This window comes from Symphalangus syndactylus, chromosome 22 (assembly GCF_028878055.3).
Source record: "Symphalangus syndactylus isolate Jambi chromosome 22, NHGRI_mSymSyn1-v2.1_pri, whole genome shotgun sequence".
NCBI classification, from domain to species: Eukaryota; Metazoa; Chordata; class Mammalia; order Primates; family Hylobatidae; genus Symphalangus; species Symphalangus syndactylus.
This window is the reverse complement of record NC_072444.2, coordinates 49547595-49573562: the sequence shown is the minus strand read 5'-3', so window position 1 is coordinate 49573562 and position 25968 is coordinate 49547595. Positions and strand designations below refer to the sequence as shown.

Below are 25968 nucleotides of genomic sequence, written 5' to 3'. Positions count from 1 at the left end.
ATCAAGCGATTCTCCTGCCTTAGCCTCCCCAGTAGCTGGGATTACAGCAACATGCCACCACACCTGGCTAATTTTTGTATTTTTAGTAGAGTCAGGATCTGACCATGTTGGCCAGGCTGGTCTCCAACTCCCGACCTCAAGTGATCCACCCGCCCTGGCCTCCTAAAGTTCTGGGATTACGGGCGGGAGCCACTGTACCCAGCCTGTGATTAGCCTTTTTTAAAAGACATCCTGCTAATTGGCAGGACAAGTAAATTCGCCTTTTCCTAAGCCCTTTGCTCTCTTCCATATGTATGTGCAGACACAATAACAACGCCTGTTGAAATGTTGACTGGCATTATATGAAACTCTGGGTTAAGGGGAAAAACTTTATAATATTGGTCTTCTCATTCATTATATCTTCTATGTTTATTTAACTTTTTAAATATCTTTTGATAAAGTTTGATCATTTTTTCAAAGTTCTTACTCAATTTTTATAGACTTATTTAAAGTTGCTTTATTTTTATAATTTATTAAATTATATTTTCTGTTCTTGGCAGGTAAGAATGGAATCATTATATTTTTATCTTAACACTCTAGGATTCTGCTAAACTTTTATTAATTCCACTAATTTGTATACAGATTTGGGGTTATCTAAATAGAATAACACTCACAAATAACTCATCAGCTTATTACCCTCAAATAATTCACTTTTACTTTGCCTTTATTGTGGTGTCTTGGTCATGTAATATAATGCAGAATAGAAGCAGTGAGGGTAAGCACTGTTGACTCAAACAAGATTTTTTAAAAGAATTTCTGAAATTTCACAGAAAGTATATCTGCCAACAGGTTAAGAAAATTTGGCCCAGCACAGTGGCTCATGCCTGTAATCCCAGCACCTTAGGAGGCCGAGGTGAGCGGATCACCTGAGGTCAGGAGCTCGAGACCAGCCTGGCCAACATGGAGAAACCCCATTCTACTAAAAATGCAAAAATTAGCTGGGCATGGTGGCGCATGCCTGTAATCCCAGCTGCTTGGAAGGCTGAGGCAGGAGAATCTCTTGAACTCGGGGCGGAGGTTGCAGTGAGCCAAGATCGTGCCACTGTACTCCAGCCTGGGCAAAAGAGCAAAACTCTGTCTAAAAAAGAAAAAAAAAAAAAAAGGAAAATTCATTTCTGTGCCTAGTTGCCAACAATTTTTATCATAAATGTTCGAATTTTTTGATGTTTTGATCTTTTTAGATAAGAGGGTTTTTCTCCCGAATTTGAACTACATTAATGAATTTTAAAGTAACAGGCAAGGCGCGGCGGCTCACGCCTGTAATCCCAGCACTTTGGGAGGCTGAGGTGGGAGGATCCCTTGAGGACAAGAGTTTGACACCAGCCTGGCTAACACGGCAAAACCCCATTTCTACTAAAAATACAAAAAATTAGTTGGGCATGGTGGTGCAGGCCTGTAATGCCAGCTACTTTGAAGGCTGAGGCACAAGAATTGCTTGAACCTGGGAGGCAAAGGTTGCAGTGAGCCGAGATCGTGCCACTGCACTCTAGCCTAGGCAACAAAGTGAGACTCTGTCTTAAAAAGAAAAGAAGAAAAATTAAACCTGGGCTAAACCTATGTGGTCATGATATACACACTCACATACGCAATGTTTGTAGGTACTCTGGTCATACTAGCTGCATAAAACCAGCGAGGGAAGTATTCCCTCTTTTCCTATTCTCTGAGTTTACGTAAGACTGGAATTATCTAATGTTTTTATTATTTTTTTTCTTTTGCATCTCCACTGATAAACTGACAATGCAATTATCCAATGTTTGATACAACTTGTGTGCAGAACCATCTGAGCACTGCAGGAATTTTTGGAGTAACTTTTCCATTTTTATTAAGTTTATTTTGGCAGGGTGGGAATAGAGCAATGAACTTTTAACTACTGATTCAAATTGTTTAATGAGCAGTCTTAAAACTACTCACATTGCTTGTTTCTTTGAAGAAACAGTTTTGGGTTTTCTTGAAACTTGTACAATTTGTTTTTGAATTGTTAACAAAGCTGTCATAGATTTATCTTACCTTAATTTTAAAAAATTATTTTTTTTTCTTTGATACAGAGTCAAGCTCTGCTGCCTAGGCTGGAGTGCAATGGTGCGATCACAGCTCACTGATGCCTCACTTTCCAGGTTCAAGCTGTCCTCCTACCTTAGCCTTCTAGTAGCTAGGAGCAGCTGGGACTACAGGTGTATGTCACCATGCCATACTAATTTTTAAATTTTCTGTAGAGACGGGGGTCTCACTATGTTGCCCAGGCTGGTCTCAAACTCCTGGCCTCAAGCAATCCTCTCACCTTGGCCTCCCGAAGTGCTCAGATTATAGGTGTGAGCCATTGTACCTGGCTTACCTTTAAAACTCTACTGATCCACATTTATGCCTAATTTATTATTCTTAACAGTTAATTTGTACCTTTTCTGTATTTCAATTGACATTTTTCAAAAGTTTGCCTACTTGATTAGTATTTTCAAAAACTGAAATTTTGCTGGGTGCAGTGGCTCAAACCTGTAAGCCCAGCACTTTGGGAGGCTGAGGCAGGTGGATTACTTGAGGCCAGGAGTTAGAGACCAGCCTGGGCAACATGGAGAGACTGCCTCTACTAAAAATGCAAAAATTACCTGGGCGTGGTGGTGCACGCCTGCAATCCTCTTTTACTGGCATGAGCCACCATGCTCAACTTTAGTGTCTTTCATCAATTACAAATTTTTTTTTGCCTTTGTTATTAAATACTCTTCAACAGCTTTCTTCTACTGATCCTTTGTCTTCTATCTGTAGTCTTAAGTTTTAGATTTCTCTCTTTAAATATCACATTGGGCTGGGCGTGGTGGCTCTCCCCTGTAACTTCAGCACTTAGGGAGGCCTAGGCAGAAGGACAGCTTGAGGCTAAGAGTTTGAGACCAGCCTGGGAAACATAGCAAGACCCTGTCTCCATTTAAAAATAATAATAATAAATAAATATTATATTGCTAGAATTTTAAAATAAATCAAGTTTGACAATCTTTCTCATTTAACCACAAAGCTTGGTTTATTTGACTTTATTTTTACTTTTTTTTCTTTTTTCTTTTTTGAGGCAGAGTTTCGTTCTCGTTGCCCAGGCTGGAGTCCAATGGCACAATCTCGGCTCACTGCAACCTCTGTGTCCAGGGTTTAAGTGACTCTCCTGCCTCAGCCTCCCGAGTAGCTGGGAATACAAGGCATGTGCCACCACGACTGGCTAATTTTGTATTTTTAGTAGAGACGGGGTTTCTCCATGTTGGTCAGGCTGGTCTCGACCTCCCAACCTCAGGTGATCTGCCCGCCTCAGCCTCCCAAAGTGTTGGGATTACAGGCGTGAGCCACCGTGCCTGCCCTATTTTTACCTTTTTATATGCATGCTTTTGTCTTGATTTTTCATTTTCCTTTTATCCTCTCCTTCGTTTCCTTCTTTTGGCTGAATTTTTTAAAGATGCTTTACTATCTTTAAATAATATTATTAAAAATGCAGCCATTAAATCACACTTTAGAGGAGATACAGTAGTTTTAAGGGCTCCCTCCTTTTAAAATTAAACCTCTTTGAGATAATTATAGATTCCTATGCAGTTTTAAGAAATAATAGACCTGTGTGTTCTTCACGCAGTTTCTCTCAATGGTAACATCTTACAAAGCTATAGTATAAAATCAGAAACAGGACATGAACACTGATATGCTCCACTCTTCCTATTCAGACTATTCAGATTTCCCTGTTTTCTTTGCAGTTAGTCTTTGGCTTTCCTTTGTAGGTAGTTTCTTTTTCTAGTGGCTTCTGTGCCTTTCGTGTTCTGCAATTTTACTTTTTTTCTTTTCTTGAGACAGGATTTTACTCTGTCACCCAGGTTGGAGTACAGTGGCATGATCTCAGCTTACTGCAACCTCTGCCTCCCAGGTTTAAGTGATTCTCGTGCCTCAGTTTCCCGAGTAGCTGGGATTACAGACATGTACCACCACGCCTGGCTAGTTTTTGTATTTTTAGTGGAGACGGGGTTTTGCCATGTTGACCAGGCTGGTCTCAAACTCCTGTCCTGAAGTGATTGGCCCACCTCGGCCTCCCAAAGCATTGGGATTAAGGCGTGAGCCACTGTACCTGGCCTTACTATGATATGTTTAACTGCGGATTTTTTATTTTTGTCTTACTTGGAATTTACCGGGTTTCTTCAATCTGTGCTCGAGTGTCTTTTTTTTTTAGACAGAGTCTCACTCTGTCGCCCAGGCTGGAGTGCAGTGGTGTGATCTCGGTTCACTGCAATTTCCACCTCCTGGGTTCAAGCAATTCTCACACCTCAGCCTCCCAAGTAGCTGGGACTACAGGTGCGAGCCACCACGCCCAGCTAATTTTGGTATTATAAGTAGAGACGGGGTTTCACCATGTTGGCCAGGCTGGTCTCAAACTCCTGGCCTTCAGTGATCCACCCACCTCAGCCTCCCAAAGTGCTGGGATTACAGGCGTGAGCCACTGTGCCCGGCTTTAGTATCTTTCATCAATTATGAAAAATTCCCAACCGTCATCTCTTCAAATATTGTCTCTGCCCCATTCTCCCTCTTCTTCTTAAACTCCCATTAGACATGTTAAGTTTCTTTACTATCTTGCACGTAACTTAACAACTCTGTCATATTTTCTAACTCTGTACTATAGTCTGGATAAGTTCTTCCTTGCTCTCTTAATTCATGAGTTCTCTCTTCAGTTACATTGATTCTACTGCTCAATTTACCCATGCAGTTTTTTATTTTTATTTTTTTCAGACAGGGTCTTGCTCTGTTGTCCTGACTGGAGTACAGCGGTTATGATCACGACTCGCTGCAGCCTCAACCTTCTGTGCTCAAGTGATCCCCTGCCCCGGCCTCACAAGTATCTGGGGCTACAGTTGTGCACCACCATGTCTGGCTAACTGTAAAAAAAAATTTTTGGTAGAGATGGGGTCTCACTACATTGCCCAGACTTAACTCCTGGGCTCAAGCAATCCTCCTGCCTTGGCCTCTAAAATTCCTAAGATTACAGGTGTGAGCCACCATGCCCAACCAGTTTTTTGATTTTAATAATGTATTATATTTTCATTTCTAGAAGTTTCATTTGTTCTTTTTCAAAATCTGCTTAGTCATTCTTGACAGCCTCTTACTCCCTTTCTAAAATTTCACTTTATTTCTTTAACTGTTAAGACAATGAAACGATCACTTTTCTTGGAAATTTATGGGAATTCTTTAAGATCTAGATTAAAGCTGAATTATTCCAAAGAAGATCTCTGATTTTGTTTGTGTCCTGTGGACACGAGTAATCCACAGCCAACTTAGAATGATTTATCTATTTGGGTTTTACAGACTACAAAGGTAATGTAAATTCTGACCAGAATCCTGCATCAAGATTTTGGTTGCACATTCTCGAGGGAGATTACTTTCCTCCTCTAACCAGTACCAGAGTTAAGATGGGCAAATTTCTCTGTTGTTCTTTTCAGTTTAGTAAAGTTAACTTTTTGTTCACTAATGACGATGCAGGTCTTAAGTGGGCTTGGGCTTTCTGTCCTTTATGTCCTGCACAATCATCACATCAAATGCCCAAGGACCCCAGGGTTTAGCCAAAAGCCTCAGGGTGACGGCCAGCATTGACCCTGACATACCAGGGCTCCTGCCATGCTTAGGTTTGAAGCTGTGTGGATTCGCTGCTTTTACTCTAGAACAGTAATGTATTCTCAACTGGGAGGATTATTCGGGCTACTAAGTTGTATATATCCTTAATGCGAGTTTCTTATTTCTTTTAAACGCTTTAGTTATTTTACATTTTGTAACAGATCCTTAAGGGTACATTCTGTTTTTATTCTTTTTCTCTGCTGCCTCTCACTCATAATGGATGTAACACAGAGTATGAACTCTTATTTCGCTGATTTCCATCTGCATGAACCCCGAGGAATTAGATTTGAGAGAAGCTTCCTCTACAGAAGTTTAATGTTTGTTCCTGGCAGGCACCCTTGGGGGCTATAAACACAAACTACTTTAATTTATTAGCTTGGAGTCTTCCAAACACCACAGGTGAAGTAAATTTAAAACCACAACTTGTGTGAGTAGAGAGCTTAGTTACAAATTACGAGAAAAGATTAGGGTTTTTTTCCCCCCCTCTGTCTAAGGCAAAGTCAAGACAGACATTATATCAAGAGGATTTTTGATATTGAAGGATAATGAGGATTTTTGATATTGAATCTTATATTGAAGATAAAGAGGATTTTTTGTGTTGTTTTTCTCACCTGTCCACTTTGTCATGGATATACAGCCCCCTTGTCTATGCTGACTTAATGCCAACTCTCAATCTTCACCTTGGGTCAGCTCAAGGTCTTGTGCTCTGTGTGTCTAGCTATTCACATCAATAACTAAGCCCTCAGGGACAGCCTTAAAAATCAGTTCAAGCTTGTCATTCCAGTCTGTGATCCTCTTGGTTTTGAACATTTCCTTACTTTTTTGGAAACACAGCTATGCAGCTTAAAGGGCCTCTGTTGTGTTAAACTCAGATATATATTTATTTTATAGGAAAAGGTGTCTTTTGTTTCATTTTGTTTTGTTTTCAGTCTATTGATTTGGCAATATTACTATGAGTACCTGTGCATGTTTTTAAAAGATGATATAAAATGCTCTGTGGTAATTAGGGGAAAAAAGTTTCAATAAATGCAACAAGCAGGCTGGGCGCAGTGGCTCACGCCTGTAATCCCAGCACTTTGGGAGGCCAAGGCAGGAGCATCACTTGAGTCCAGGAGTTCGAGACCATCCTGGGCAACATGGCGAAACCCTATCTCCACAAAAATATACAAAAAATTAGCAGGGCATGGTGTTGCACACCTGTAGTCCCAGTTACTCAGAAGGCTGAGGTGGGAGGATCACTTGAGCCTGGCAAGTCAAGGCTGCAGTGAGCCATGATCATGCCATTGTACTCTAACCTAGGTGACAGAGTAAGACTCTACCTCAAAATACAAATAAATAAATAAAAATAAAGCAACAAACAGTAAAAATATACTTCAGTTCTGTATTATAATCTATTAAGTGACAGAGACAAGTAGATAGATGTGAAGGGAGAAAAAAAAGTCAGCACAAGTAACAGAAAAAAAAAAGAGGTAAAGAACTGTACAACAAAAAGAATTTTGGAGGGAAGGATGAGCAAGATATGCATCAACAAACAAACCTAACCAGAGCAAAACCAGACCCAGAGGAAAACAAAGACTTGTAAGAGGAGCCCAAAGCCTTCGACTTTCATGGAATAAAGAAAGATCATTCATCTCATGACTTTTAAATACTGCTCCTAAGGATTCTTTTTCACTCACATTGCCATTCCTTCTAGAAAAGACTCCAAACCAGGAGAAATTCACCCTGTGTACCAAGTGTAGTTTGTAGACCTGGTTTTCCTAGCTTCTTGTTAGGCAAATAAAAACCACTAGATAGCCTTACGTCACTAGGGGTTTTCTGTTCCCTACGTGTTTCAAATTTTCTAGCAAATTCCCAAATTACAGATTATAAAATTAAAAGGTCTTCAAAGTAAATCTCCGTTCTCATCACACTGGGACATTTTGGCATACATATCCGCTGTACATTTCACTGCTTGGGGGCATAATTAAACCAGCCTTTACTCATACACTGACATCTTTCATAGAACCAAAATGGAGGAACTTGTTCACTTCTACATTTCGCTACCTACAACTATTCTCCCCAAAAGAATAATTTCCTGCCGGGCATGGTGGCTTACGCCTGTAATCCCAGCACTTTGGGAGGCTGAGGCAGGAGGATGACTTGAGCCCAGGAGTTTAAGACCAGACTAGGCAACATAGGGAGACCCCATCTCTACAAAAAAATTAAAAAATGAGCCAGGCAGGTGTGGTGGTGCACGCCTGTAGTCCCAGCTACCCTGACGGACAGGGTGGGGAGCTGAGGCAGGAGGATCACTTGAGCCTGGCAGGTCAAGGGTACAGTGAACTGTGATAGCACCACTGCACTCCAAAGCCTGGATAACAAATGAGACCCTGCCTTTAAAAAAAAAAAAAATTTTCCTTCATATTTTAAAAATTTAAAAGAAGCTTAACACCCTTTTACTTCTATATATAGACATGCATACTTTTTCCATCGTGTAAAAAGACCAATTACCTAAAATTCACAGTTCTTGGATAATTTTTTACATTTTATTTCCCAGTAAAATTGTACTAAAATCTAAGTTCTTTTTCCTGAAGAGAAGACAAGGCTATATAGTTTTTATTGTGTAATCTTAATTAAAATCACTGAAAGTTAAGTTGACATGGCTTTTGACTACATCTTAATAAACATGATTATTCCCCAAAACAAACAATGGTTGTCAGCCCCACAGGCCATTCAAAGCACTGTAACTTTTCATTTAAAGTTACTTATTTTGGGAAAAATATGACTGATTTTCCTAAGCATACTAGCTTTTTAAAAAAAAGTATGAGAATGCATTTACCATATGACATCTAATCATAAACTTCCTCATGTGCAACATAAAAGACATTATGTTTCCCTCATCAAAATCTCCAAAAATTACTGAACATAACATACTGAAGATAATAACCTGGAAATAAACTTTCATCCAAAAGTTGAGTTTTTCATTCTTTACAAAAAGTATTTTTCTAATTAGCCATAAATGTTAGGATTCCTTGATGTGGACAGTGAATAACTCCTAAGGAATATATATTTTTCTCAATTACTATAGTAATAAAATTGCCAGTAAACTCAAACCTACTGCCTAAATTTCTTTTTTTTTTTTTGAGACAGAGTCTCGCTCTGTTGCCCAGGCTGGAGTGCAATGATGGCATAATCTCCGCTCACTGCAACCTCCGCCTCCTGGGTTCAAGCAATTCTCCTGTTTCAGCCTTTTTGGTAGCTGGGACTAGAGGCGCATGCCACCACATCTGGCTAATTTTTGTATTCTTAGTAGAGACGCGGTTTCACCATGCTGGTCAGGCTGGTCTCGAACTCCTGACCTCAGGTGATCCACCTGCTTGGCCTCCCAAACTGCTGGGATTACAGGGGTGGGCCACTGCACCCACCCTCTAAATTTTTAATTTAGAGCATACAACTGTTTTAAAATCATCTTGTCTCAGAAGCTAGATTATAAAATATTTAAGAGACTGATTAATAAATTTTTAAAAGGCCCATAATGGTTCCAAAAATGCAAGTGGAAAACTCATATTGAAAAGGCACCAAATGACATCTCCTCCTAAAAAACCACTGTGGTTTTTCTAAACAGAACAGGCTCTCTCAGTCTCACTGCTGAAATCAACAGAACAATGACAACCCAGAAGTGTTCAAACTCACAGGTCTTTCCAGGCTTTGACTAGCCAGTGTTGCCACAGCCAGTGCAGCCCCAGTACACAAACACTGACACTCCCTATGCTTCTTCAGCAACGGTCTCTATTGTCAGAGTCTGAGCTCTCTATAAAAACAATTTCTCCCAGAAGAAGGAAAAACCAGAGAGTTAGTCTCCTGGACAATAACTGAGAGGGCAATTCTGACCTTACTCAGGACTGTGGAACTGATGGGAAAAAAAAAAAAAGTTAAAAAGTCCTAGGGCTGGATGGAATAACAGGCTGATTTCAATTCTGTTATATAGGCACAGAAATCAGGGCATTCTGGAAAAACATATAATTTCCCATGTAATGTCTTTGCTTTCCATTTCATCTACATTATTCTCTTCCACTCTCCTCCTTCCCTCCCAGCAAGGCTGAGAAAACACTCAGGATTGTTTCTTTGGACAGGAGAAACATAAAATTACCAGCTTAAGAAATGAAGAAAATTATCAACCAGTTTCCCAATCACACCAGCCTCTGCCTTCTGCTGTCAGACATGACGTCCTCATCAGGACAGAGGTTTCTTGTCCTTATTTTAATTCTGGAATTTTTTTGTTTTACAAACTTGTCCGACCCTAAGAACCACCAATGAGGCTTATTAGAAATTCAGATACTCTGGTTCCTTCCAAACTTAATCAGCATCTTCAGGGTACAGAACCTAAGAGTATTTTTTTAGTAAGTATCCAAGTAATTCTCATGATGTGATAAATTTAAGAAACACTGCTCTTGGGATCATGTTCACCTTTTAAAAAAAATCCATTCCTATCTTTCTTTTATGAGTCCCTTAGAAAGTAACATATGGATTAAACGAACTGAGCTGCACACATCAAGCTAAACCCAGCCAACTTTGCATGCTAGCCCTTTAGGGTCACTAAATAATATATGAAAATGAACTAGCTGTTCCTAATTGTTAAGTAATTATCCTGAAGGTTGGTGGGTCTAAGCCTCTATTTAGGCAGAGAAGGTTCCTCTAAATTTCAATCACTTAAAGCGTTATCATGCATTCTATCTAGCAAAGGAATGATATTGTCTTATATGCACTTATCAAAAACCTGCAAAGACTAAAACAACTATGTCTAAAATTTAAAAGGTAATACAAAAATAGAAAGAGCTTCTTGAGAATGGCATAAAAAAGAAAATAAAGTGGATCTGGATATGCCTATTTCTTACAGCATTACTATATCCTCGGTGTGTAGTACAGAACATGGTACATGGAAGGCATTTAATACATGGTTGATGAGGGGATGAATGAGAGTATATGAATGAATGGGGCATGTGTCCGTGAGACAAATAAAAAATAGCATCATATAAGTCAGTAGTACCTTTAGAGGAGAGAAAAATATATTTTTTTATTTCTTTAAATTACCTGTTAGAAAACGTTTACCAGCCTTTAGTCTGAATAATTGACATTGAAATTTACTTTCAAAACAGGAAAGGCAAATCCTGAGAGGCCCACAAAAGCACAAAAGGAAAGAAAAGGAAACAAAAGCTAAGGTAGTGCTTCAGGAGTAATAAAACCCAAGACAGGTAGTCCATGAGGACAGCAGCACACAGTGTGACATGGACGCTCCTCCCCAGAGTGTGGACTCAGCATTAAAAACCACGCGCAGCATACTTTAGTGCTAAAATTCACAAGAACAAAGACTGAACAAGAAAGGGAAGGAGAACTCAGGTAGAGGTAGGGCAAAAACCCAATGGAGACAGAATGAAAAGAGAGGAGGAGAAACAGCGTGCAACATCTCATGCAGGGACCTTGGTGAGGACAAGTGGGTGCTGGGCAACACTTGGTGAGAACAGAGGACCAGAGAAAGTGAGACACACCTCAATCACAGAAACAAACCGCTTACCCTCCGCTTTAGTGGTAGTACCATCTTTAAGCAAATTAAAAAACAAGGGAAGGGATAACAGGGAACAGTTAGTAACATTCAAAAAATTAAAAAGCCGAGTGTTATTAGCTACTAAAAAAAGCAAAAGTACAATTTAAAACAAAATTAAAAGGGAAACAAGTTCAACAGCAAAGCAGAGTCTGAAGCAAGTAAGTGTGCCTTGTACTGAAATTAGCTTAACATAGCATAATGGTTTTTTTGCCTTTGGAAAATAAAACACAGAAGGGCAACCCAGGGTAGTGCCACAGTTGAAAGAAAGATTGTTTTTTGTTTTAGCCAACTCTCATCCTCTTAAGAGTTCCTTTTTCTTGGAAGAAAGTACCAGCAGAACAGGGCAGAGAGGAGGAACTAGAAGCTAAAATACTAAAGAGTCACCCAAAAGGCAGAGCCAAGTAAGAAGCTCAGAGAAGCTTGCTCTAGCAATGCCCATCCCAACTACACGTCCAGCAGCAAAAGCTGTCGAGCATGGTACCTGAGTCCAGGCCTATGTACTCCATGTCTTCCCTCATGTGTCTGGACTCTAGAAGTTTGGAAAAGGATCATCAGCTTTAATGCTACACTTTTGCAAAGATGTCGTGTCAACCTAGGTAGCAACTGTAACAAATTCTCACTAGGATTGTGTTATATTTCAATTTTTTGGTGTTTTTGTTTGGGGACAAAATAAGGGAAGTTGAGGTAGAATTCTCAGGAAACAGGAATTTGAATACTCCAGTCTCTTTCTTTGAAGAGGTTAATACTGGACTGAAAACTTATCATCAGTGCTTCTGAAGGGTCAGCTCCATATTATCATACCAAAAGATGTGAGGGCTTTTACTAGCACTGGGGGAAGTCTATACCAGCCATATTCAAACACTTCAAATACAGACAGAAAAACATAAATACTGAGGCTGATTTTTACTCACTTTTTCCAACAATGAAACAAATACTAATTACAAATACTAAAGGTGGATCTAATATACTAAAGCATAGGTAAGTACTGAAAAACTAAACTAAAATTAACAGAACTAATTCAGCATAGGTACGTACTGAAAAACTAAACTAAAATTAACAGAACTAATTCAGCATAGGAGGAAGAGTTGTTACTTCTCCTTTGCTCGATGGTTACATATGGACAACACTCCTACATAATGTGCAATAGTTAAAACGATTTTAAAAAGAGAGTTCTTAATGAGTTTCTTCTCAATTGTTATGGGTGTATGAGGTATTTCCATAAAAACAAGACTGACTGAGCAAATGTTCCAGAACACATATCTTCCAAATTAATAATGTTCCTATCACAATCACACTTTCTTCCACCTTACAGGACAATAGTTTATAAAGAACCTTTATATAATTTCATTTTGCCTCATATATGAGTTAGGTGGCTACTGTTACAAATAATTTGCAGGTATGGAAAATAGACTTACAGATTCCATGGCCTACTCCAGGTCACAGAGTGAATAAATGGCAGACCCTAAAATCTTCTCTGGGTGCTATTTGTTCACTGTGCTTCCAATGTTCAAAACATTTTCAGAACATTAGTTTTAGAATTGACTCTGGAATTTGTCTGAAAGTTACATGAGTAACTCCACCTTGATATTTCAGGAAGTTTAAATTTTATTCATTTCCTTAAAATCTAAAGTAGAACCAATCCAGCTAAGTCCCTAGATTTTGGCTTTGAAAGAATTGGCTCTTACAAAAACAAAACGAAATAATTAGCCTGACACATAGTACGTGTTAAGCATCTGCTGAAAAATATGAGTAGCTGATCTACCACTATGTCAGATATTAAAAGTTTTGGAAGTAGTTTTTAAAAAACTTTTTTGGGCAATCATCAGAGTAAGGGCATGCTCCTCCCAAGGTGACACATCGAAGGACAACGCTCTTTTGCACAGACATGGTTATGCTGATTCATGAGCTCATCACATTCCTTCAGATTCCTCCTGCCATTCTCCACAACCCAATCCGATTATCCCTGCCAGCTCTGGTTATATTCTCAAATTGAGAAACACCTAACAACACTGACTACCTTTGATGAATCCCTCACTGAACCTGCTGGCTCTGCTCCCATCAGTGTCAGAGGGGGGAAAAACTTAGCTTTGACAATATGGGAGGTGGCTGGGCTTGCCATGGAGGAGGAGGAAGAGTTGAGGAAAGGATGTGCTCAGTGCCACACACCCTCCGAGCATGAGTGTATTGTGTACTTACTCAACACTAAAACGGATGACGCACCGAAGAAAGGGACACTCAACAAGGGTGGCTGGCTGATCAGCCGCAAGTGCACAAAGCTACTTAGATTTAAATAGTAGCCCCACGACAGTGAGACTTGCCTCAATCATGGGTTTGTATTTTGCTAAGAGGTAAGAGTCATCTCTCAAAGAGCAGTGCAGGAGGGAAAGGGTGACAGGGGTGTGGTTACCTAAGGATGCGTATGACCCCGGAGGCAAAGCCGCTGCAGAGCTGAAAGGCGTTGTGCCCGAAGATGAGGAGACTTTGGATTTGGCACTGGCTGCTGCGTTCACATCAATATCACTTCGAGATCGCTGGAGGGACCCAGTCGTTGACACAGATTTGGTACTAACTGTAGAAGCTTTAGTGATAAAGGAGGAAATATGAATAAGGACTACACAGAATTTTGAAAATACATTGCTAAAATTTGATGTTGTTTTGCTTTCCTGAAAACAAATACCAAGTTTTTTAACAGATGTTGGAGCATAAAAAACTGACAAACAGTTTCTCCTGGTCCCTGAAGAGAGTTCAGGCAATGTGAAGGAAACTAAAAGTGACCTCAATTGTAATGTATCAGTTACATTTGTTTTCTTGTTATCGAAGACTATAAACCCCAAAGAAATGGACCATGTTTCTGCTTACTACAAAGAAGTGAAATAAGGAAAAAATGCTCACGTCTAGGGAGTCTCCTCATGAAATGACATAACTGTGCCACGCCCTCTTTCCTAGAGCCCTCCTCTTTCTGGAACATGCCACTCTCCCACCACTAACCACCATCACGCTGCTGCTGCTGCTCAAAACGCCACCAAGATGTCTTCAACTGTCTCATCAAAGGATCAGAGACAGGAGGTACAGTTTGTGGCAATGTCAACATGCAGGGGAGGTGGGGAGAAAAGGTCACAGAGCTTCATTCCTAAGTCACCCCGTCAATGTTGACCTCAGCAGCGAGTGGCCCTGACAAAGCGGAGCTCTGCTGGAGAGTCAGGGCAGGGCAGAGTAGGCTACATTCAAGCCTAAGAAGGAACTGAGGGCAGGCCGTCGGCCTCCTGTGCCTGGGCAGCCTCTAGCAGCTGCATGTACAGCCCACCAGAGCCGAGAACAGGCCTTCTCCACGGCTGTCAGTCTCACCTCTAGATGTGGTACTTCCAGTAGGACTTCTTTTGGCAGACAGCGGACGACTAAAAGTAAAGATGTATATTATTTATTACATGTACTTTATCTGAATTAATACAAATACAAACTACAACAGGAAATTATTACAATGAAGAATTATTTCAGAGTTTTCAGAATTTTTTGGGCAATGTGAACCACAATGTTATAAACTCCCTGATTCCCAACGAAGCTTTAGCAATCTATTTTGGACTGCCTTTCAAACACAGAGGTGAAATAGTAACTACAGACAGAAATTAGAAACACAGAGCAGAGATGATAATATATTAAGTCACAGAGTCTGAATGCCCTCCATTTCCAAACTTCTCTCCAGGTTCACACTTACATCCAGAGAGGACTCCGAAGCACTGGTGTGTATAGTTCACACTACTCCATAATTCACTTATGTTATTCTATAACTGTATTCTAGGACTGCCATATACATTTAACTGAAAAACAGTATGGTAAAGACCAAAGCAACCTATTTCTTACCACTCCGTGGTGGTATCTTACTTTGCACCAGGATCTACCTGAAGTAAGAGGGCATTTTAAAAGCACACATGTAAAAACATAGCTAGAATTTGTGTTTTCATGTGACAAACTTTTAAATACAAATTCTCACATGAATGATAAGCAAAGATGAATCTCTTACTTTAGACTCTCTTGAGAGCTGGAAGACGAGCGGTCTGACTGAGGCAGAGACACTATGCTGTCTGAGTTCTTCAGGTGGGACTGCAGGGCTTTCTGGTAGGAGGACTCCAAGGTGTGGTATAAGTGCTCTGCTTCTCTGCTAAAGTGACTGTGGAAACCCCAGTAACATCTAGAGGAAACACACAGAATCCTGGTCTAATTCAAGGATCCAAACACATCTTTTGCTGAACTCTGGAGTACACCACAGAAGATTTTCAAGGACTGGAAGCCTCAGTGTGGCTGCTAATAGTAGCAGGAGGAGAGGGTAAACAAAGGAGACCTGGTACGAATCCTGGCCTCACAATTTTACTGTCTTTTAGACAATGGGCAAGTCACTTACCCTCTCTCAACCTCAGCCTCATTTGTAACATGGGAATTAAAGAGCCTAACTTGCAAAACTGAGGAATCTTAGGGAAGGTGGAGCTAAACATCTAAGACTATACCTAGAACACAGGGCAGGCTCATTAAAATGGCAGCTATTATAAATGCAATTTCACATCTCTTGATACAAAGTATTTAAAATTGCCTTAGGTAACATATGTGAAAGAAAAATTTTAAAATGTTCAGAGCTACTTGAAATCTGTATCACATTATGATTAAAGACCAAGAAAAAATGGGCCGGGGGTGGGGAGGGTCCAATACAAGGATAAAAACAGCATAAACAGATCATTAACAAATCCATTCCTAATAGTTTTTAGCAACGATTAATTATGTCACTTATTTTGGTAGAAACTAGCCAAGAAAAAATTGGCACAAACACTTCATAGTTATAATAAGCTCAGAAACAAGTGAAATATAATTTAACTGTGAAGGCAGTCAAAGAGCAATAAGTACTAGATCAGGATGTATTAATGCAGCTAAGTAAAACCGTAACATTGCAGGCTAGTACAATTAGATTTTAGCACGTATCAATTAGGAGAGTTGGTCAACTGTGAGAGTAAATTCAAAAAAAATCACAGATGCAATATTGGCAGTAGTTATCAATCCAAGAGAGAATGTCTTAATATCAAACTTCTGGTATTTACAGTCACACTGGCAAAAATTATTTCCAAGGCCGGACACAGTGGCTCACACCTGTAATTCCAGCACTTTGGGAGGCTGAGGCGGGTGGACCATGAGGTCAGGAGATCGAGACTATCCTGGCTAACACGGTGAAACCATGTGTCTACTAAAAATACAAAACATTAGCCAGGCGTGAGGGCAAACGCCTGTAGTCCCAGCTACTTGGGAGGCTGAGGTAGGAGAATGGCGAGAACCTGGGAGGTGGAGCTTGCAGTGAGCCGAGATTGCGCCACTGAACTCCAGCCTGGGCAACAAAATGAGACTCCATCTCAAAAAAAAAAAAAATTTTTCAAGGAGGTAACGAATACAGAGGCCATGGCCACATAATTGGAGAAAACTCAGTCCTAATGGCAAAAGTACCTCACTTATGAGACAGAAACAACAAGTTATCACTGTGATAATCCCAGGCATTAGTCGATCCAACTCCCCTTAATATGATTCACACCAAGGAACCACAGATGCTGCAAAGAAGTGACTGCAGGGAGAGAATTCCCTGTGACCAAGATTTTTCATGGTAAATCATTAAAGCAGCTTTGGATTACAATATGGCTTAATGAATAAAAGAATACATTGAGCATGTATACAACTGCCTTCCAGAGCTATGTGATAATTTGTGGTGAATGTAAAAACAAGCATTCTTTTGTCTCCCTCAGTCCTGTTTATTTACAAGGTTGAGTGATGTTATTAAAAAAAGAGAGAAATATTTCAAAATGTCCTTTTGGGGGTCATGTTTAAAAGTCACGGTTAACAAATATGTTCAAGTAACTTAAGTTTTTAATAAGGCAATCCTATAATTCATGTGAAATATAGAAGACATTAATTTAAAAAGTGATGTACAATAAAAACTTACTTTCTGGCTTCTATTCTTGCTTCAGAATCAGCATCATGTATTCCCTTCTTTATTGTTTCAGCTAATACTGATATGTGTCTAGATATTTAGAAAAGAAAGCGGTAACAATCATAAATGTATGGTTTGATGCAGATGAAACCAGGTGGGAGAAATAACTTCCAAATGGCAACATGGAGCTGGGAGCCTCTGTGCCAAGGCTGGTTAGTTCCCACGTGGCTGGGCAAAGCAGGGCACTCCTACAGTTCTTTAATTTCCAACCCTGTCCCAACACCCTAGCGCCACTCCAACCCACCCACGCCTAAGGACTTTGATAACCCTATTCTCTTGTGGGAATTTTTTAAAAAAACACAAGCTGATTTTTTAAAAATGTGCACTTATAGCTCAATCTTTTACGAACCCAAACAACAAAAGCTTGTGTTTTCCCATCAGAACTAGTTTCTATGGAAATTGTGAGATAATCACCTTAATATTAAATAGGCTGTCTACATCAAATACAGAGGCAGAAAAAGAAAACTTTCAAATGAGTGAAATTCCTTGAAGGATCTAACACTTGTCAACTAACAGCAACTTTAAACAGTTACCTCATGGGAACTGATGGGAATGTCAAGCAGCAGCGCCAGTGTCAGTAACAGTTTATATTGGCTCTGCAGCTGTCAGAATGCACATGGACATAGTAGTATTTCAACCAATGAAATTCACTAAAAGTGTCTGCGAATATTATGTGGCCAACATCAATAAAACAACAGATGTAGTCATGAAAACAAACACATATATTCCTCCATTCTTACAGAAAGCCAGCTGGACCACTCACCAAAGCATTCACTCTAAAGACTCAATTCAGAGGGAAAAATGGTTTCAAATCAGATGCTCACCGTTCTAGTGAATGTGTCTGCCATTCTTGTAAAAGCAAATCTAAAAATTCAAAACAGCGCCTAAAAAGTATTAATACACAACTTATTAATATATATTTTAGTGAAAATGAAACAGCATTTTTCTTAAGTGACCCAATACTATTTTTTAAAATTAGTACATTTCTTCTGACTTTTATGATTAGAAAAACAGAACGTAAAGAATGAATCAGAACTGACTAAAAACCAAAGCAAATGAAAGTAATTAAGCACCTATTGGTGCCACAGGGACACAGGGACAGGATCCAAGCATTTCTCTCCAATCAGAAGCTTGCACTTCATGGCAACATCACTGAAAGGAGTTACCACTGTCATTCATTTTTATACTATCCTAAGTAATATGTTAACAGAGAATGTACACATGCACAGAAGATCAACAAACATGACAGAATCAGGTCTTTGCATTAATTTCGGAGAATGCTTTGCACAAAAAAAGTTAAAAGTACCTTGAAAAACTAAGTGCTCTCCATATTTTCATGCTAAGGCCCTAAATAGTGCTTAAAATGGATTTTCTCCAACTGCTTTGCTTTCCTCCAACCAACCTTTCAGCATCCTTCTTTAAGCCTTTTCACTTTTATGATTTTTCTTGGTCTGATTTGTGCACAAAAACAATTTAGATTACATCACCACTTCAGGTTCTACCTCTACAAAATTGTCTTTTTCTGGCCGGGCACAATGGCTCACTCCTGTAATCCCAGCACCTTAGGAGGCCAAGGTGGGCGGATCACTTGAGGTCAGGAGTTCAAGACCAGCCTGGCTAACATGGTGAAACCCCATCTCTACTAAAAACACAAAAATTAGCCAGGCATGGTGGCGGGTGCCTATAATCCCAGCTACTCAGGAGGCTGAGGCAAGAGAATCACTTGAATCCAGGAGGCAGAGGTTGCAGTGAGCCGATTTCGTGCCACTGCACTCCAGCCTAGGTGACAGAGCGAGACTGTCAAATAAACAAACAAATAAATAAATAAAAATTTCTTTTTCCTAGGTCTAGCATTTCTATTTTTGTATGAATAAATCCTAATAGTCCTAGGAACCCATTCAAGAACACACAAATCAGAAGTAAAATCTTTCTCTAAAGAAATGACCAGACTTTCTTTCCTACAACCTTCCCAATTCACAACTTATAATCCATACACAATCACTCAATAAATCAAGGCTGGGAGCAGCGACTCACGCCTGTAATCCCAGCACTTTGGGAGGGCAAGGCAGGAGGATCACTTGAAGCCAGGCATTTGAGACCAGCCTAGGCAACAAAGTAAGACACTGTCTCTACAAAATATTTTTTTAAAAAATTAGTTGGGCATGGTGGCATGCACTAATAAAGTCCTAGCTATTTAGGAAGCTGAGGTGGGTGGATTGCTTGGGCCCAGAAGTTTGAGACTGCAATGAACTATGATTGCACCACTGCACTCCAGTTTAGGCAACCAAGTCAGACCCTGTCTCAAAAATAAATAAATAAAAATAATTATTTACTAACCCTTTACCCCATACTAGATGCTAGAGATCCAATGATAACCAAGACACAGCCCAGAGAACATAAGAGACAAACAGTTACATTGCCAGAATGCAAGGGGCTCCAGCAGCTCACAGGAGAGCCATGCAGCTTGGTCCTAGGGCTGGCAGTGGTGGGGCCAGACTGGTGGAGCAAGCTTTTCAAAGGAAAAGACACCAACTACACACACACATTCCTCACCATTACCCTCCCCATTCCTGTCCCAATCCCCAATCTAGACCATGTTTATTCTACTTTCACCCTTTTGCCTGTGGCATTTCCCAATCTGGGTTTTTCTTGGCTCTTTACTGCGCTTATTCCTACTCATCTTTCAAAATGTGGCTCATTTTTAACCCATCTATGAAGCTTCTTGGGAAAACATCAGCAAGCTTTAATCACTGCTGTATCTGAACTCTTAATTCCACAATATATATGTTAATGTCAGAGTGTGTGTAATCCATTTGTTACCAATTCTATGAAGCGAAGCTAAGCACAGGCTGAATATGTAACAGAAGGTGTACTGCCTTGCTTACACTGCCCTCTTAAGCTCCCTCTCCCTTTCTGAGGGCAGAGGGCATAGGGACTGGGCAAGATGGTCCCTATTACTTCTCTCAGCATTAAGACATACAGTTCTGACTAATACCCACTGGCTAAATACAGAAGTAACAATCCGAGTGTGTGGTTCAGAAATTGGTGAGGGTGGCGGCATTTCTATTGTCACAATGACTGTAGGGTGCTACTCATATTTAGTGCCAAAGGCCAGAACTGCTAAATGTTATGAAGCGAATTTTATCTCCCTGCCCCCCACCCCCCAAAATTAATATGTTGAAGTCCTTACTCTCAATGTGATGGTTATTTGGAGATGGGACCTTTGGGAAGTGATATGGTTTAGATTAGGCATGATAATGGGGCCCTCATTATGAGATTAGTGTCCCTATAAGAAGAGATAACAGGTAGCTTGTTCTCTCCTCCTTCCCACCCTGCTCTCCCTCTCTCCCGTGTGAGGACACAGGAAAACACTGGTCTACAGGCCAGGACGAGAGTCCTCACCAGAATCTGACCTTGCTGGCACACCGATTTTGAACTTCCAGCCTCTAGGCCAGGGGTATCCAATCTTTTGGCTCCTCTGGGCCACAGTGAAAGAAAAATAATTGTCTTGGGCCACAAATAAAATACACTAACACTAACGATAGCAGATGAGCTTAAAAAAAATCTCATAATGTTTTAAGAAAGTTTAAGAATTTGTATTGGGCATTCAAAGCTGTCCTGTGCTGCATGGTTGGACAAGCTTGCTCTAGACTGTGAGAAATAAATCTGTTCTTCATGCCATCCAGTCTGTAGTATTTTGTAATGGCAGCCCAAGATGATGAATCCCCTAAACATCCTGCAATGTTCCACAACAAAGATCTGTGTCATCTTATTGGAGAAATTTTGCCTTACGCAAGGAAAAACACATTCTGGATTTCTCTTGGAAACCTTACAATAGCGAAATGAAAACAACAGTAGCAAGATGAAAATAACAACAGCCACAGCTGCAACAAATTAAGCTTTCACTAAATGTTTTACGTAATGATTGTGAATCCTCCAAACCTTACAGAGGGGTACCCTTATAGCTAACAAGTCAAACGAGTAAGTGGGAGAGCAATGTTTCAACTGATGCTGCTCAGGTTCTGAAGTTCATAATCATCCCTCCGGCATGCCGACTTTACATTCTCATCTCTAGGGGGAGCTAAAGCTGCTCCACTCTAACCCCAAGAGAAGCTGAACCCTAGGTCAAGGGTAGATTGCATTCCCCGGGGTACATACTTGAGCCACACAATAAGGAATTACATTTTTTCAGTGGAAGGTATAAATCTCTTTTTTCGTGACTTTAGATAGCTGGATTATTCCTCTTTTCTCTTTTTGTCTTTCATGTAGTTATTAATGAGATGGATATAAAACCAACTACTAGGTATATATCCCAAAAAAATTAAGTCAGTAAGTTGAAGAGATATCTGAACTCTCATGATTATTGCAAGACTATTCACAATAGCCAAGATAGGGAATCAACCTAAGTATCCATCAACAGATGACGAGATAAAGATAATGTAGCATATATACACAACAGAATCTATTCAGCCTTAACAACAACAAAATAAATCTTGTCATTTAAGACAACACAGATAAACCTGGAAAATATTATCTTAAATGAAATAAGCCAGGCATACAAAGACAAATATTACATGATCTCACTTAAGTGTGGAATCCAAAAAAGTCAACTCAGGTTTGGTGCAGTGGCTCACACCTGCAATCCCAGCACTTTGGAGGCGAGGCCAGCCTGGGCAACATGGTGAGACCTTACCGCTACAAAAAATTTAAAACTTAGCTGGGGGCATGGTGGCGCACGCCTATGGTCTCACCTACTTGGGAGACTGAGGCGGGAGGATCACTTGAGCCCAAGAGTTAGAGACTGCAGTGAGCCATGATTGTGCCACTGCACTCTAGCCTGGGTGACAGAGTGAGGCACCACCTCTAAAGCAAACAAAATTGGACTCATAGAAGCAGAAAGTAGAATGGGGTTCCCAGAAGCTGGGGGTTGGGAGACTGGGGAGATGTAAAGTATGCAAAATGTCAGGTAGATAGGAGTAAGTTCAAGAGATCGATTGTACATCATAGTGACGTGACTACAGTTAGTAACAACGTATTATATACTTTAAAATTGCTGAGAGTACATTTCAAGTGTTCTCACCACAAAAAAATAAGTATGTGAGGTGATACACACGTTAAAGAGCTTGATTTAACCATTACAAAATGTATACACATTATCAACACAGCATGTTGTACACCATAAGTCTTCACAATTTTTACTTGCCAATTAAAAAAACAAAGGTTGGGCATGGTGGCTCACATCTATAATCCCAGCACTTTGGGAGATCAAGGTGGGAAGACTGCTTGAGCCCAGGAGTTCGAGATCATCCTTGGGCAACATAATGAGACCCCCGTCTCTAAAAAAAAAAAAAGTAAAAAAAGAAAAGACTAGTGGGCCATGGTGGTGTGTGCCTGTAGTCCCAGCTACTTGGAAGTCCAGGAGCTTGAGGTTACAGTGTGCTGCACTCCAGCCTGGGTGAAAGAAAGAAAAGAAAGGAAGGCAATAAAGGAAGAAAGGCAAGAAAGGAAGGAAGGAAAGGAAAGGAAATTTTTAAAAAGGCGGTCTGTGGTCAATTTGTTAAAAATAATAAAATAAATTTTAAAACAACAAATATAGAGCTGCTTCATGCTTAAGAGGGTCTTGTACCTATAGAAACCCGGCAGGATCAATAAGACACCCCAGGAAAAAGGGTAAATGGCTGGCAAAGTTCATTTGGGCTCTAAATCTTAGAGTGAAGGACTCTTTCACAGGACTAGATCAAGACACACAGCTAAGGGAATGGGGCCAAAAGGTTCTCCAAGCCTGCTAGTAATTATCCTGTAAGACTCCCAATACAGTCTACTGGAACAGCTTTAGTGGTATTCATGAATTCCCTGAAAACCTACACAAAACTATTCTGTACATTTACCACTTGCTGGAAAGAGGGTCCATAGATTTTAAAAGACTCTTAAAACACTCAAGAATCACAGGTCTGAGCTGAAAGAACAGTCTTTATTCCTCACACGTAGTTTAGGGCAGCTCACCAGGACATATAAGATGGGGACTTGGGAACAAACCCCTAGCTAGTTACCCAGGTTGTATTTGCCTGTGTCTTCTGGGTATATCTCCCACAACTGTGCAAAACTAAGTGACGGTGAAGATTCAGAATCCCAGAAATCGCTAACAGAAGATGCAAACACATACCTTTCCCCTTGCCTGTGTTAATATGAAACTACTGCCATTGATGTTTATGGTATTTTTTTCTTGCATGCAGTTACTGCCTTTACTCAGGGAATAGGGCAGACCGATGACAAAGGTAGGAGGATTATCACAGGAAAAAAAGGTACAGGGAGTCCTCTCCCCTTCTTCTGCCACTACACCCAAACTCACTTTCTCTCACACAGACACATACACATACACACACATACACGCACACACACACAAATATAGAAACATAATAGAGGTTGTCCACATTCATTTCCCAAAATATTTAGATCTTGATTCTTCAACTCAAAGTCATTTATCGCAGTAATTTTAAGTAATACTAAGCATGTTATACATGAAATTTTATCCATGGAAGGAGATATGGAATTTGTTTTGGTTTTTAAACAATTCAAAAACAATGAGAAAACCCTTTAAAATTTACCTTCTAACTGCGACAGACTTAGAGGTACAGTTGCTTGTTATGACAGGTATTAACCTAGGGATGTGTGTGTGCTGTGAATAACAACAAAAAACAGAGGTCAACACTTGCAAATACAAAAAACAAAATTAAGAGAATCACTTCCTTACTAACCTACTTATAGCACATATACATTCAGATTAGAATGTCAGTGAGTTTTAAAAAGAAAAAAAGAATTCACAGGATATTGTCAAAAGCCATTAGAAAATTTACAGAGTTAAGAACAGGCAACATGATGACATGAAGATAAGCCTAAAACAATCATTAGTACGAGGTCTAAATTATCTCAGCTGTAGAGATCTGAGTGGGTTTAAAAGGAGTGGGTTTAAAAGGTGTCATCAGACCAATATATTTTGATACTGTTTCAATGGAAATGTCCAATAATGACCTTGGGTTTAACAGTTAAAGTAGGCAGTGCAAGTAAGAACAGTAAGAACTTATAATACAAAGTAAATAACCAATAATCAAGAATATTCTGGATAGATTTTAGACAACATCATCAAGCCTCAAAGTTTCAAGAGCTGCCTCTGGGCAAAAATGACTTGAAAGTGGTGGGGAGATAATGTGGAAAACCATTTTAAACCTTTGTGAACTATTAGATTTTGTTAAAAACTTGTGTATAAATTACTTGGATAATTATTTAAATTTAAATAAGTGCCTAGAAAACCTAATCAAAGAGAACATTTTGTTTCGTGCTTATGTGCAATTAATCAAACTTTTGGGTGAACAGTAAAACCACAAGCACCAATACCTAAAATGGAAGGACTGGGACTAAGGAGGTAAGACTAAGGGTAATATCTGAGTAACAAGAATACAATATAAACTCAGAAGCAGACACCGGATGTTCGAACATTTTAAATTAATAATGAGTTCACAATCAATACCTCATTAACTTTATAACACATCCATAATTCACATTATGGATTATAAAAAGCTCACATGCCACAATTAAGTAGGGGGAAAAGATGATATATATATATAAAATTCCACTATAATTATGCTAATAAATTTAATTATTCAATATAATTATGTTAACAAAAATGCCTCTAATATTTATCAACCATCAGTATTTACCACTTGCTTATTTCATGTATGGCCTATAACATACTTACCCGAATAATTAACCTAACAGCTACAACACCAGATGTGGCCATAATTTTGGCACTGTTTGGAATTAAATTAAAGATAGTTGGCATAATGGCTTCAGCTCCATGGTCAAACTTATTCCCCAGAACTGATGACAGATGCCTAAAACAAGAAATGGATACTGGACTGTAGTTATTTTTCTTAGAGACAGTGAAGCATTTAAACCACTTAACATCTAGAGCCTTCATTTAAAGTTATCTAGAAAGGACGAGGGTCTAAGATTTCCGATGTGCATGTTAAGAACATGGCAAATAGTTCTTAGCCCAAAAGTTCTTTTGTTTTTTTGTTTGTTTGTTTTTTAAAAAAACATTTCCAACTAGTCTGTGGAGCTTTTTGTTTGTTTTCTAGAGGCAGGATCTCACTATGTTGCCCATGCTGAACTTGAACTCTTGGGCTCAAGCAATCCTCCCACTTTGGCTTTCCAAGTAGCTGGGACTCCAGGCACATACCAGCCCACCTGCCCCAACTAGTCTTAAAATAGCAAACAAACTGATTATATATTTATAAAACACAAATATGAAAAAGCACCCTTGGCTCCTTTTTCTTTTTTCTTTTATCTTAACATAAAATATTCAGGCTTCAAAATCTGACTTCAGCCAAAACTTTAAACAGCTGCAATGCCTCCTCGTGCTGCTGCTTTGATATTCCGACATACATTCTAACACAAAGTTTTATTAGCTTTGATCACTAGTACATGTACAGCTAGAATGAAATTTTACTGCAGTAAATGCCTTTAACTTTACAGTACTCTTCTAGGAACAAACATTCTGATAAACACCCTATTACCTGCCAGCAAAAATCAATGAAAAATCAGAGAAACAGGATTTTATAGAATTTCATTTTTCCATATTAACAACTGCTTCAAAGTTTGAAATAAAGGCTTCAGAGCTATGTCATTGAATAAAATTTAAAATCTGTCACATTTCACA

At 39.5% G+C, this 25968-nt stretch overlaps 1 protein-coding gene across 10 annotated transcripts in view; it reads right to left on the bottom strand.

The window, feature by feature from the left end:
• The window catches only part of CLASP1 (cytoplasmic linker associated protein 1), a 303251-nt gene that overhangs the window by 96978 nt on the left and 180305 nt on the right, over positions 1 to 25968 (bottom strand). For 5 of the 10 annotated variants that reach the window (XM_055262135.2, XM_055262137.2, XM_055262136.2 and 2 more), the window contains exons 13-19: positions 25006 to 25141; positions 23858 to 23928; positions 18077 to 18136; positions 17205 to 17282; positions 15255 to 15422; positions 14582 to 14631; positions 13644 to 13814 (exon numbers count right to left, since the gene is read on the bottom strand). In XM_055262135.2, the coding sequence (XP_055118110.1) occupies positions 13644 to 13814; positions 14582 to 14631; positions 15255 to 15422; positions 17205 to 17282; positions 18077 to 18136; positions 23858 to 23928; positions 25006 to 25141 (734 nt within the window). Of the gene's footprint in view, positions 1 to 11206; positions 11231 to 11717; positions 11766 to 13643; positions 13815 to 14581; positions 14632 to 15254; positions 15423 to 17204; positions 17283 to 18076; positions 18137 to 23857; positions 23929 to 25005; positions 25142 to 25968 lie in introns of all 10 variants that reach the window. The other 5 variants (XM_063631296.1, XM_055262139.2, XM_055262140.2 and 2 more) reach the window with 2 other exon arrangements.